General features: G+C 48.9%; 1 protein-coding gene across 1 annotated transcript in view; it reads right to left on the bottom strand.

Moving 5' to 3' along the window:
* EFCAB6 (EF-hand calcium binding domain 6) overlaps positions 1–14,822 on the bottom strand; it is a 245,902-nt gene that overhangs the window by 47,213 nt on the left and 183,867 nt on the right. The window contains exons 23-24 of the mRNA XM_061124022.1: positions 7,981–8,175; positions 2,296–2,451 (exon numbers count right to left, since the gene is read on the bottom strand). Coding sequence (XP_060980005.1) covers positions 2,296–2,451; positions 7,981–8,175 — 351 coding nt within the window. The remainder of the gene's footprint in view (positions 1–2,295; positions 2,452–7,980; positions 8,176–14,822) is intronic.

Below are 14,822 nucleotides of genomic sequence, written 5' to 3'. Positions count from 1 at the left end.
GGAACAGGAGATAGGACTTGGGAACACTTACTCTGTAATAAGGCGCCTGCACCTCCCAAGAAGTAGTAACGTGTTACTTGACCTGGGACTTAGGCTAGTTATTCACTTGGGCTGCAAATTCTAGAGCAACTGCTCACATTTTTTAGGGGGAAGAGAGGGAATGCTAATATCCTCACCTCACAAAGAGAGGAACGTGAGATCCAGGTGCTCAGTCATAGAACTTGGCAGCCTGTACACCTATGGGACGTGGCAGGTTAGAAACTGCAAGTGGAAGCAGTTTGAGGAGGGGCAGTCAAATGAATTATTTTAATTCAAAATTACAAGAGGATAAGGCTTGCAGTTAAAGTGGCCCAAAAGCACATAACTAGCTCTCTTCCTCCTAAAATGACAGAAGGAGAAGTTTTTAAAAGGTGTCAAACAGTGGTTCTCAGGGTGCTCTGATTCAGCAGCGTCAGCATCACCCAGGACCTTGTTAGGAATGCAGGTTCTCAGGGCCCAGGCTAAGCCAGAGAGCCTGAGGGAGGGGCCCCGCAAGCTGGGTTTCAGATTAACAAAAATAACTTTAGTATAAATATATACCAAATATTGCATGGAACATACACTAAAAACGAAAACAAAATAAAACCTGTTTATCTGAAATTTACATTTAACATAGCATTTTATGTCTTACCTGGCAACCTTAGTCCCTGGGAAATCTGACGAGCCCAAAAGAAAAGTTTTAAAGATTCTGACACTGGGAGTCTTCCAAGGAAACTACCTGCCAGATTACCCTGCCAAAGTAGTTCAAACTAAAGCTGACTAGCTCTACCTATCTGTCCAGAGCTTTCAATCTGCTTCTTAGTATCTCACTCTTATTGGGGGCATATTTTTGAGGAAAGTGTCTAACATGGAAGATGGAAGGAAAAAGCAACACTGAGGAGAGAAGCAACATTTCTCAAGTGAAGAAAACTTTAAAAAATCTATTGTTAATAGTTTCAGAGGAATGAACTGGTATATCCATGAAACAAGAACAGGATGCTATAGAAAAGGAATATTCTGAGAATTAAAAAAAATGTGCTGGTAATTAAAAATGTGAAAAGTATGATTAGCAGGGATAAAAATCTCAAAAGAAGGCTTGCAAACTAAAACTGAGAAAATCTCCCAGAAGGTGGAGCAAAAAGAAAAAGAGATGGAGGACAGGAAAGACTGAAGATACTGGGAGACACTTTAAGTGGCTCACTAGTCAATAACAGTAGGAGGCTCAGAAAGAAACAAACAGGAGAGGAGCTCATTAATGAAACAAATCAAGAAAACTTCTGAGAGTTGAGGAACATGAAAAGGGACATCCGAGAAGATGAAGCTGACAGATTGGCTGAGGTGTCTGAACACACTGGAAAGGGATTTCACAAATGGGAATGAACTGGGGTTTAATTAATGATAAGAAGTACAAAGAAACTAAGCAAATAGAAAAAAATAATGATTAACTCCAGGGAAAACAAAATGCTACACAGGAAAAGAAAAGTGATCATTTCATCACAGTAATAGAAACCCTGAACACTGAACCACAGGAAACTGTGACGTGGCAACATGGGGAGCCCAAGGAGGTAAATTTGCGTGGGTTTCCATGGGGTGGGGGAGGCTGGGGGGGTGAGGGGGTTGGTGATTATGCGATGGGTGAAAAAGAGTTAAACCCACATCTTCCTGATGGGAAGCCGACAGACACTGCTTAAAAGTGAAAAATCAGTAAGTTGCTGTTTAAGTTTGTCATTTATGACTATCAACTTAAGTACCAAAAATAGGCGTTTAAAGCACTGGAAGTTATTGACTCTAGGGAGGAGAAGGTGGGGGTGGGGGACATCAGGGCAGAGGGCTACTGTTTTTCATAAGCCTTGCAGGATGACTTGACTCCTGTCCAAAAGTATGAATAACGTGGGTGAAACAAAAACAAGGTGAAAAAATGATGACTGTGCTGCTGGACACACGTGCAGGAAAATCATGTATTTGTCAAGTTGCTTTCATTTTGCTTTGGGTTGACTCAAACCCACTAGAACGTAGCCCGACCAGAGGATTATTAGAAGGCTCATTCTTTTTTTTTTTCTTTTAAATTGAGTCATGTTGGCTTATAAATGTTCTGGGAGTACAACATTATAGTTTTACTTCTGAACACAGGTTGAAACTCAATTTTTGGTGGCTTGGGGATTACTTCAATGCCAAAAGGCTGTTTGAGTGGACAGAGAAGGAAAAATTCATGAAAACGACGTGACCAGCCTGATTTTCAGTGCTGTGAGAACCACAGTTAACTTGCTCAAAGGAAACCTGTTTAGAAGATCAGTCAGCTCCTCTTCCTTCAGAGAACAGCCACATTCTTGCAGCAGCTTCTGCAGCCTGCACAAGGATATGTAGCCCGTTTTGGATTTATCTAGTTTGGCGAGTGCTTTGCTGATATCTTGATCGTGGTCCTTAAGCTTATCCCTGAAAGAGAATACATTTGAGACACACACACTCCAGCAGGGAAAACCAATAATTTCTTTGGAGCAAGAGCTCCATGATCATTCTAATGTGATGATCTGATGACTCATCTACCAGCTAATCTTGAAGATGCTTTGCAGCCTTGGAGTAATACATACATTGAAAGGCACTCTGGAAAAAAAAATCATCATGATCATTTTATTATTATTATTATAAGAAAAACTATGTTAGAGAAATTACAACCTTGGTTTTTTACTAGAACGAGTACTTTAAAAACAGAGTGAAGCATTTAAAAAGACAGTGATATCACAGACATGGGAAATACACCTCCATTCTCCCCGATGACGCCTCGATGAGTGTCTGTCAAGTGCCAGGTACTGCTCTAGGTGTCAGAGTGGCCACCCTAGCAGAATTTACATTCTAGCTGGGGCAAGGCCAACAATAAACAGAAGACACCAATGCCCTGCACAATGGGTCAGTGGGATGACTGAGCACTGGTGAGCAGGACTGGGAATCTCCACGATGGGGTGGGCTGCAACCCCCAGGAGTGGCTGCAGGCGGGCCTCACTGGGAAGGCAACACTTGAGCAGAGACAGCAGCTGAAGGACTCAGCTGGGATTTAGCCCCCTGCAGACCTCTCTGGGCCCAGGGATTGGCTGGCGCCAAGGCCCTGAAGCAGGAGTGGGACCAAGGACGGCACAGAGCCTGGGTCCCGTCGGTGAGCGCTGAGGGGGCAGGGGTCCAGGGACCCCTTGTCTGCTGCCAGGTCCTTTGTTGTGAAGAAATGCAGCCATCATTTGTGTGCACCAGTTGGCCAGCCAGGACCTGTGCTGCCTTCATGTACCATCTCCCATTCGTTCTTCTCGACAAGGGAGGCAGGTAACTGTCATCCCACTTTACAGGAAGGAGACCTTGTCCGCCCATGCGGATTCCGGGCTGGTCAGCTGTCCCTCACAGGGACACAGGGACAAGGTCTAGCTGTAGCTCCTGCTTGAGTTTGAGGGCTGATTTCCTTGGGAATGTGTTCAAGTTTCTGATTCAGTCTTTCAGGAAAATCCTTCCCAGACTTAACAGAAATTATTGGTAAGGGAATAAAAACGTGTGGACATCTTTGAGAATGAACAGTCTCGCTCTGGACCTACGGGGCATGGAGTCTACTCTATAACCTCGGCTCACCCAGGTCTCCAAAAGCTCTTCCTACTGCACTGAACACTGTGCCTATCTGACTCCAGCTTGGCTGTGAGGTTCTTAGTTGGGGAAAAGAAGAAGCCAGAAACTCCAAATTCGAAATCTTTGCTGGTAATTGTCTACCACCTGCGGTAGGTATTTGTGGATTGTTCCAGTTGTTCAGTTGCGAAGTTGTGTCTGACTCTTTATGACCCCAGCACATCAGGTTTCCCTGTCCTCCGCTATCTCCTGGAGTTTGCTCAAGTTCATGCCCATTGAATCGGTGATGCTATCTAACCAGCTCATCCTCTGCCACCCCCTTCTTTCGCCTTCTCCTTTGTGGATACATACCCACAAATAGGTTCCTTAGGTGTGCCTGGGGAAAAAATTATCCATAGCAACAGAAAAGTCAGAAATCAGGAGAGGAAAAGCTGAGAGAATATTGGGGTGGGGGAGGCAGGGACGCTGAAGCTGCGTGGGTCACCATCTCTTCCCCCGCTGGCCCCTGGTTTTGAATTGGCCAATGTGCCGCCAAGAAGCTGACACAAATGAGCCACGCAAACTGTCTGGGGTGCGTCTCGAGAGAAGCAACAGCCTGGATTCCCGCACAGGTGTACTCTGAATTCAGTCCCATGGTTACTCCTCATCACGACTATTACATTCCACTTAATCTTTCAAAAACGGAAGCAAATGAAGGTATAAAAAAAAAAAAAATCAGAACTTTTTTGTAGATACATATTTTTAGAGAATTGAGGCGTTGAGCCTTTCTTGGACTGGTTTCCAGGCAATAATCACCTCCCTTGCAGAGTAAGTCTGTGCACAGAGTTAGTGAGGATTCGGGGCTGGGATTAGGCCAGCTGCCCAGCAGAACCCATGGCAGGCGACACAGCGCCTGGGCCCCGGTCTGGACGCAAGACGGGCGCCCCACAAGGGTGGGGCCACGGCCCGCGGACAGCCACAGAGCCCCCTGCCCCTCGGCCAGGCCGGCACAGTGGGAAGAGCCCTGGGTGACCCAGCCGGCTTTGCTCCTGAGCCTCTCAGCTCACATCTCAGCCAGCCGTGCCTCTGTGGCTGATTTACTGATGCTACTCTGACCCTGAATCTTCAACTTAAGACTTAGGCCCCAAAAGAGCAAGGCCTGGAAAATACAGGCTTGAGAAAGGACGCATCTGAATTTTTAAAAGTGTACTCAGGCCACTTTAAACAAAATCGATTCGCTTAAATTTAAGAAGCAAACGTGAAATTCCAGTCCCTTTGATGAGCACGACTCCTATTTGTGAATCTTATCAGGGTTCGGTATAAACCAGGAGGTTGAAAGTCCGGGATACGTTGCATCCCGAAGGGTTTTCTGGAAGATCCACTGACACCGAAATTGAAAAGCGGGATAACCTGAAGGGCAAAGCGACTTGAGAACCTCACAGTGTGACGTCTTTGAGGAAAGAGGGGCCCGTCGTGAATTTTTATGAACCGGGCTTGTGTTCCTGGGTAAAAGAGCATGACGGCTGCAGGGCACTGGCTGAGCGTGCGTCGGTTCGCCGAGCTTGGTGCTGTGAAGACGTGAGGGGGCATCGTCCACTGGCTCCGAGCACTCCCAGCAATGGATCCACACGCGCCCAGCAAACGGGAGCGGGAAGAGAAAGTGTGTGGGCATCGCTAAGGACGCGCGGTTCCTCTCCGAGCCTCATTACTCACAAGCGGCAGGAGGGAAGGGAAGAGGGCACATGCGTGGGTAATGAGGCCAGCCCTGTCTGGGAAAGATAAATTCCACTCTTTCATTCGTTTTATGGCATCTGTGATTTATGCCAATCTTGCGCATATTTTTACTTGAAATTTCACCAACTCAATTCTCTGCCTCTGGGCTTTATAACTTCGCAGCTTGGACATAATTCAGGGGTACCTTCCACATGCCTTTCTCTTAAACCCCATTCAGCCATCACATCCCGTCTCTGTGTCCTTGGATTGCTTCTCTCCTCCGGGGGATTCTTTAGCTCATTCGCTCATTCAGAGATGGTGCGGACAGAGAGCCAAAGTGACAGATGGAAGACGGACAGACACACAGATGAGAGCGCCATGGAGCTGCCCAGGACCGGGACTGATGCAGAGAGTCTGTCTCATCTCACGTCACGTCAAATGTGGCAGCATTTTCTCCTGTGTTTAATTTTTTATTGATGCATAATTGACATATAACATCACGTCGGTTTCAGGCATACAGCACAATGACTTGACATCTGTATACACTGACATGCTCACCAGGATAAGTCTAGACACTGCTCGTCACCATCCACAGGATGAGAACTTCTTAAGATTTACTCTTGGCGACTTTCAAATACGCAGCACAGTACGACTAACTACGGTCACCTTGCTGCGCTCACGTCCCTAGGACTTATCCTATTATAACTGCGAGCTGTGCTTTTGGACCCCTTCACCCTCTCTGACACCCCCCCCCCCCCCCACCTCTGGCAATGGCCAATCTATTTTCTGGATCTACAAGCTTGCTCTTGTTGTTGTCGTTTTAAGATTCCACATACAAGTGAGATCACATCGTTTTTGTCTTCCTTTGACTGATCTATTTCACCTGGCATAGTGCCCTCAAGATCCATCCATGATATCACAACTGGTGAGATTTCATTCTTTTTTATGGCTGAATAGTATTCCATTGTGTGTGCAGATACATATTTATATACACACACATACATTTTCTTTATCCATTCTTTAAAAATTTTAAAATATGGCCTTAGTGACCAGCTTTAAACTTTGAAAAGAACCCACAGTCCCACCCTCCAAATACAACCTTCTGCACAGCATCTTCTGGTCCTCGTGGGCAGGCACATATGTTTGGTGTGGTTACCATCATGGTATACATACATGGCATACACTGCCCACCAGTCTTCCATCACAAACATTCCCAGCCTCCATGATGATGCCTATAACTGGCACACACCACCTCATATTCCTTGGAGCCGCGTTCTCTGCAAGCCAGGGTACTCATCTGGGACGGACAGGTGTCCACCTGGTGCTACACACTGCACGTCATACCTTGCACCTGCTGGGCTCCTCTGAACTATTTCTTTGGGATAAAGACTCCAAGGTTGAACTGCTGAGTTTAAGAACGTGTCCTTTCATGCACTCTCTGGACAGAGCCTCACTGAGTGCCTGCTAGGTGTCGAGTGCTGTTCTAAACCAAGGAGAGGCAGGCGTGTCCTCCTGGAACCTGCATCCTAGTTGCCCAGAGCAGGGGCCCGGTGTGTATGCTGGTAGGGACCTAAAAGCTTCCGTTCTCAAGGGCGACCGATAACACATGAGTGACTGGAGCGTGTGGCTGGGGAGGGCCGGGTAGGATTATAGCTCTTTAACTCCATCACGGCTCTGTCTTGTTGTTGTTCACTTGCTAAGTCGTGTTCGACTCTTTGCGATCCCATGGACTGAAGCACACCAGGCTTCCCTGTCCTTCACCATCTCCTGGAGTTTGCTCAGGCTCGTGTCTATGAGTCGGTGATGCCATCCAACCACCTCATTCTCTGTCATCCCTTTTTCTTCTGCCTTCAATCTTTCCCAGCATTCAGGGTCTTTTCCAATGAGTCAGCTCTTCAAATCAAGTGGCCAAAGTACTGGACCTTCAACTTCAGCATCATTCATCCTTCCAATGAATATTCAGCATCAACTGCCTTTAGAATTGACTGGCTTGATCTCCTTTGCAGTCCAAGGGACTCTCGATGGTCTTCTCCAGCAACCACAGTTCAAAAGCATCAATTCTTCAGTGCTCAGCCTTCTTCAGGGTCCAATTCTTACGTCCACACATGACTACTGGAAAAACCATAGCTTTGACTATACAGACCTTTGTTGGCAAAGCGATGCCTACTTTTGAATACACTGTCTAGGTGAGTCGTAGCTTTTCTTTCAAGGAGCGAGCGTCTTTTAATTTCCTGGCTGCAGTCACTGTCTGAAGTGATTTTAGAGCCCAAGAAAATAAAGTCTGTCACTGTTTCCACGGCTCTGTGACTTAACACCAGTTTCTAGAATCTACGGGGGCTTCATAGGTGGCTCAGTGGTAAAGAACCCGTCTGCCAGTACAGGAGACGCCGGTTACATCCCTGGGTCGGGAAGATCCCCCGGAGAAGGAAATGGCAACCCACTCCAGTATTCTTGCCTGGGAGATTCCATGGACGGAGGAGCCTGGTGGCCTACCATCCATGGGGTTGCAAAAGAGCAGGACATGACTAAGCAGGCACACACACTAGAATCTACAGCAGTGAACGAGCATGATAATTTCACGGCAGTGTTGCCAGCACGGGGAGAGACTGCTGCAGAACGACCGGGGCCAGTGTAGACCAGACACCGGCCCCAGCGAGGGGCTCACCGACTCACCTGGCGGGCGCGGCCTTCTCTGTGCTCTGCTGCAGCTCCTTCAGCTCTTCCTGCAGCTGCTGAGGCCTCGTGAAATGACCCATGAAGTTAAAGTACTCCTCCGCGTAGGGCCGGTGAAGATCTGCTGAGTAGGTAATCCCCAATTTCTGCAAAAATTCCTGGTAAGTGATGTGCCCTCTTCCCTCGGTGTCATACCTTTAAAGACAAACACAAAACTCTCAGCTGTAGCTGCCGAGGGGGCAGGCTCGGGGCTTTAACCCCGTCTACACTTCATCCGCCTGGTTCCTCACACCTTAGGTTCCTGTAGCACTGGCCTCCCCGAGGGAGTCAGACATGCTGGAGCCCAGGGCTCACCCAGACCTGATCTGAATCTGTTTTTAACAAGATCCTCAGGCCATCCATATGCTCATCAACATTGCATCGAAACCCACTGCTCCAGTCAACAGGAGGATCACCTCATACAAGGGGGTCTTGGTCCACCTCAAGAGAGCAGCTGCATTCACCCACCAGCTTTCGGTAGAAACACGACTGTGACCACAGAAAAGTAAAATGAACCCTTCCACTCATTCAAAGGTCTTTTATTGAGCACCTCCAGAAAAGAAGAACTATGCTAAGGTTCAGAAGAAAAATCTGACACAAAAAAGAAAAACACGTATTCAGTCTTAATACTCAAATAAATGAACGCCCCTTGATTCCAGTTCCCCATTTCCTCTTTGAAGAGATGCCAATTACACACAACCAACGAGACAGGCTAGGAAGGAAAACAAGATAAGAATTACGCTGCATTCCTTTTATGCCATTTTCTATTATTGGGATTTTTCTGAATTATAATTCATTTTTTTTTAAAAAAAAGCATAATGGAGGGTTTTTATCTCCCCAACATTATTCAAATAGAATAGAAAGAATTACTTCAATAAAAAGTTTTAAGGCAAGTTTTCAATTTTCTTTAAAGAAAAGAAAAGCATTTATTCTCACAGAAGGTCTTGGTCCGCCTTCTCTAACCAGTAAAAACAGCATTTTGTCAAGGTGATTTTTTTTCCCAGATGAGCTCAGTGTTTTGAGGACCAAATATTTACGTGATGTCTGGGGCGCAACGCTCCAGCCGGCTGTTGTTGGGGCTTTGTCGGACAGAGTGTCAATGCAGCCGGCTCTCCTGTGGGAGGCAGGGCCCCTCTCTGCACTCAGCTCCCCCGACACTGTAGGACTGCAGAACTGCGTGTTCCCTGGGTCCTCTGTGACCCTCTCAACTGAGTGATAACAAGGAAAATGGATTTATTTACCTGACTTTCTCGTCTCTCCAGGGGAGCAGCGGTGGGTGAAGGATGCGGGGTGAGAAGCCCCCAAGGTGGCTGCTAGCCCAAGTCCCCCTGTCCACTCCCTCCTCTGCACCCACAGGCCTGCAGATCCCACCTCCACTTACCCCCAGCACCCAGGCCTATTTTCATCAGGGACTCTGTCCCAGAAGGTTAGGAGCGTTCCCTCCTGTGACTAAGAGGCAGGGAGGGTAGTGAGGTCTGATCCCAGCGAGGTCCTCCCATCACCACCTCCCCACCATCTGCGCTTGATTTCCTGGCCTGCACCTGTGAGCACTGGGGTGGGGGGTTCTCACATCTGTAGGCGGAAATCAGTGCCTGACTGCTGGCACCATTACTGAGGATTTGGGAGAAACTTCCAGACCTTTCTGAGTTCAGTTCAGTCACTCAGTCATGTCCGACTCTTCGAGACCACATGGACTGCAACACACCAGGCTTCCCCGTCCATCACCAACTCCCGGAATTTGCTCAAACTCACGTCCATAGAGTCAGTGATGCCATCCAACCATCTCATCCTCTGTCGTCCCCTTCTCCTCCTGCCCTCAATCTTTCCCAACATCAGGGTCTTTTCCAACGAATCAGCTCTTCGCATCAGTTGGCCAAAGTATTGGAGTTTCAGCTTCAGCATCAGTCCTTCCAATGAACACCCAGGACTGATCTCCTTTAGGATGGACTGGTTGGATCTCCTTGTAGTCCAAGGGACTCTCGAGAGTCTTCTCCAACACCACAGTTCAAAAGCATCAATTCTTCGGCACTCATCTCTCTTTATGGTCCAACTCTCACATCCATACATGATTACTGGAAAAACCATAGCTTTGACTAGATGGACCTTTGTTGGCAAAGTAACGTCTCTGCTTTTTAATATGCTATCTAGGTTGGTCATAGTTTTTCTTCCAAGGAGCAAGTGTCTTTTCATTTCATGGCTGCAGTCACCATCTGCAGTGATTTTGGAGCCCAAGAAAATAGTTTGTCACTGTTTTCAAGTTTCCCCATCTATTTGCCACGAAGTCATGGGACCAGATGTCATGATCTTAGTTTTCTGAATGTTGAGTTTTAAGCCAACTTTTTCACTCTCCTCTTTCATTTTCATCAAGAGGCTCTTTAGTTCTTCACTTTCTGCCATAAGGGTGGTGTCATCTGCATATCTGAGGTTATTGATATTTCTCCCAGCAATCTTGATTCCAGCTTGTGCTTCGTCCAGCCCAGCATTTTGCATGATGTACTCTGCATATAAGTTACATAAGCAGGGTGACAATATACAGCCTTGATGGACTCCTTTCCCAAATTGGAACCAGTCTGTTGTTCCATGTCTGGTTCTAACTGTTGCTTCTTGACCTGCATACAGGTTTCTCAGGAGGCAGGTCAGGTGTTCTGGTATTTCCATTTCTTTAAGAATTTTCCACAGTTTGTTGTGATCCACACAGTCAAAGACTTTGGCATAGTGGCATCTGTTATTAGCACAGCCTTAGGGCTTGCAACCCTCCCAAAATACCATTCTACCTTTATTCAGTGACTTTTCTAAAGTAGAACAAAGTGATCCACCCATCAGAGGAGGCCCGTGGGGGCCTCTGATTCCTGGGGCTTGTATTTGCATGTTCACTCAGTCACGTCAGACCCTTTAAGACTCCATGGACTGCAACCTCCCAGGCTCCTCTGTCCATGAGATTTCCCAGGCAAGAATACTGGAGTGGGTTGCCATTTCATACTCCAGAGGATCTTCCTAACCCAGGGATTGAAAACACATCTCTTGCATTGACAGGTGGATCTTCCACTGGCATGCCCTGGCAAGCCACACCACTGCACCTGGCTTTCTATTCCAGGTGGCAGGAAGGGCTGGTGTCGCTAGCAAACGGCTCCCCCTACTGCTGGTGATGAGGCAGCTGCGAAGGGGGCGTCTAGTTCTCCCTCGGTAAACCTGGGAGGGGGAGGGGCTGCCATTTCTCAGGTTCCTGGGCCCTGGGCCCGCCCTGAATGGCGTCACGTCTCCGCCAGCCTCATGCCACCAGATGCAGCTGTGACTCACTCTAGACAGACGCCCCTGGAAGAAAGCTCCCCGAGGGCTCCCCATCCGGGCGGGGCAGGGCTCCTGAGAGAAGGTGCACAGACCACCCGCCTGACAAGAAAGCCCTGGCCAGCAGGGCACCCTTCTGGAACCTCTTTCTCTCTGGTCCTAAGGTCAAAGTACTGCATCTCCGCCTCCCCTGGGTCCCTCCAGGCTGGGATGAGGACCCAGGGCGGGTGTGCATGGAGAACTGGGACCGGGGCTGCCCAAAGGCTCAGGCACGTCCTGCCTCCGCATCCCCCGCTCCAGTTCCTGTCTCCCCTCCCGGCTCGGTGGAAAGCTTCTTGAGGAGAAACGTGCCTTGTTTTATCTTGATGGGCAAACTCACAGCTCCCAGCAACCCACCCTGCAAAGGCTTCCTTATTAATACCTGGTCGCTGAGCGAGTGAACATGAAGCATGCGTGTCCCTAAGGAAGGCTTGCTGTCCCTGCGGGCGACACTCATGGGATTCCCAGCCACAAACTCTAAATCGTGACACTTGGACTGAATGAAAAGACACTTCTTAATTACTTCATTGATAAAGATCATACACATTCTCTCCACATCTCCAAGGAACAGAAGACCAGATTGCACAACTGCAACTAAAATATTGTTATGCATGTGAATAATAAGAGAGTTAATTCATCTTACATAACCTCACCCTTCATTATATGATCCTTTGTGTCACATTAAAAAAAAAATCGACTTGGTTATAAAGGTTGAATTTTAAAATGGTTCGGCAACAGATGCGCTAGGAAAAACATGCATATAAAACAGAGGGCCCATAAAAACTCAAATTTGCATGTGGCAATGGCCACTAATTTATGATATAATCAGATTACTGCCTGTCTATTGCACACACAGCCGTTCGGTTGTACACACGGTGTGAATACGTTCACATCGATCGCTGGGCTGAGAAAGTCTTACTCTTTCATGCTCGGTTTAGCACTTGATTCTTACATAAATGACAGAAGACCCTTCTGACACCACTGACCCCAGATTCAGAGCATCTGGTGCAAGCCCCACTGATGACCCAGGCCAGCAGCAGAGGGAGATGTGGTCTTTGGGCAGCTTGGACACGGGGGTTCTCTCGGTGACCATCCGTGGGGAGGGTGGCGTGACTGCTCAGAGAGCTGCCCTTCAGAGCTTGAAGTGTCCGGCTACCTGAGGGTTGGTGCCCAGTGGGCACATTCACCCAGGCCTGCGGGAGCCACAGACCAGATACCATCCACCCCAGCCCCACCCAGGGCCACAGTCTGGCCCCTATGCGCCCCAGCTCAGATGCAGCCACGCCAGAGAAGGGAGACCCACTCTTTCCAGGACTGCCCAGTGTTCCTGGTTCCAGAGGACGTCAGTTACTAGAACATCCTTCATGAGGGACGAGCGGCCTGCTGGGTTAGTCCTCACCAAGCTGAGCCCCCCTTCACGTTCAGTTCTTCTAACGTGACCCCTACCCTCAGCACGTCCCATTCAACCTTCTCTTTTCTTTTCCTTTATTTTTAAACACGTTTTACTTATTTATTTTTGGCCACGCTCTGTGGCATGTGGGCTCTTAGTTCCCCCATCAGGGATGGAACTGCACTGCCTGTATTGGAAGGCGGGGTCTTAACCCCTGGACCACCAGGGAAGTCTCAGTCCTCCCTTTTCTGAACTATTCCTTCAGCCTTTCCAAATCCTTTCCCGTCCCGGGCTCTCTGGGCCAGCACAGCACCTGATGGGTTCTCTTGGCTGAGCCTACGGAGACGACCCAAAGCTTCACGTGAGTCACACGTGTACATGCAAGCCGATGCACAGGACACAGGGATTCTGTAATAGGCTCTGCTTTTCATATTGGAATACTAATGTACAGCGTATCTACCCAAACAAGCAATGTGCATAAATTGGGCATCATCTCCAGAACATTCTATCAGGTCTGTGTGACCAGCTGGTTGTACATGACAGGCGTCTATACTCAAATTTCCCAGGCTGCTGGCGGTCCTGCCTGAGTCTTCTGCGTGTTTTTATAACATCCCGGCTTCGTAGTTTCTTGGCAAAGTTGATTTTAGGTCCAAAATAGCAGAAATCTACCCAAGGAAACTAGGCCATAGGAGGGGCTCAGAACGCTGAGTGCCCCTGAAAGGCACGTCCCCCAGGGCCCTGGTCCTGGGGCTCCCTGTCCCCACAGGCTCTGCTAACACAAGCAGTATCCTTCCCCTTCTGGGGGCCCCCACTCCCGCCCCCCAACTCTGGGCCTCTCCGCTAGCTGGGATGCCCTCTCCCGGCTCTGGTTAATGACTGTTTCTTTGGGGGTCAGGCATCGTACCACCGAGGGTACCTCCCACAACACCCACAGCCCAGACTGCCTGGCTTCTCCCTCCTGGCATGCGGATGCTGTCTTCCTGGCTAAGTCATGGGCAAGGGGCTGCCTTCATCTCTGAAACCCCCAAATCTGGCACCGGGCCTGCAATCTCGAAAGTTTCAGGAAATTACTGCTTAATGATCACTCAGATGAAGGAATGAGTGAACGCACGTTCATCCTGTAATTTATTCTCAGCCGTCTCTCCGAAACCAAACGAGTTGCTCCTGAAATCTCTGGCTGAAAGATCCTCCCGGCTTCACTTAGGAGGTTTCCTTTCACAAAGGCCTCCTCCAGGTTTGAGGCTGTGTATCTCTAACCCTCGGTGAGCCAGGTTCGCCTAACACACACCTGCTCCCACTCTGTCTGCCCCAAGAGGTCAGCAGGGGCCACAGCCCACCCATCCATGGGCCATGGGCTGGGGACAGAGGTGAGTCACTCTGGGCTGACCTGCTGCAGACCCCCGGGGGCCCTGCTGAGGAATGAAGCCACCTCTGGAAGCCAGATCCCGAATCACCAGTTGGAAGAGGAGTGTCCAGAAGAGCTGCTAGACATGCTAGACTTTGGGTGAATAAGAACCAAAACATCCATGTGCCAAGTCACTGAGATCGGGGGGTTAATGCATTAATTTACTTCCGCAGTGTAAATGAGGCCCTCTGGACGACTCAAAGCTTTAACAGAATGCAGGTGCTACGTTTAAGTGTTGAGTGAGTGACGGATGATGACAATTATTTCGTCCATATTCTCCATGTTTTCTAATTCTGTGTTTTTGAAAGAGCTGAATGTTATTTTCCTGATCACTTCCAGCTACCCAGTTTTGGGGGTGGGCTTTCTTATTCTCACCAGTAGACTCCAGGAGCTGGCAGACCATGTCACATTGGCCCCAGCTGCTCCCGCCTTGCCTGGGGCCCCCGTCACTCACGCTGGGTGGAAGCATGCCCCTCCCTTGTATGAGCAGCTGTGGGAGGCTCAGTGGCGGGGGGGCCCTGGGCAGCCCAGCGCTGGCCACCCCCTTGCCAGGCCACACCTCCTGCTTCGTGCGGCGGGCAGGTGGGGACTTGGAGGGAGGAGACCAGGGTGAGTCGTGTCAGCAAACACTGAGCCATCGAGAGGAGCAGGCCAGTGGAGGGGGGAGGGAGGAGGGTGAGGACG

This window comes from Dama dama, chromosome 22 (assembly GCF_033118175.1).
Source record: "Dama dama isolate Ldn47 chromosome 22, ASM3311817v1, whole genome shotgun sequence".
NCBI lineage: Eukaryota > Metazoa > Chordata > Mammalia > Artiodactyla > Cervidae > Dama > Dama dama.
Note: the sequence above shows the minus strand (reverse complement) of the source record. Positions and strands in the feature narration are given on the sequence as shown.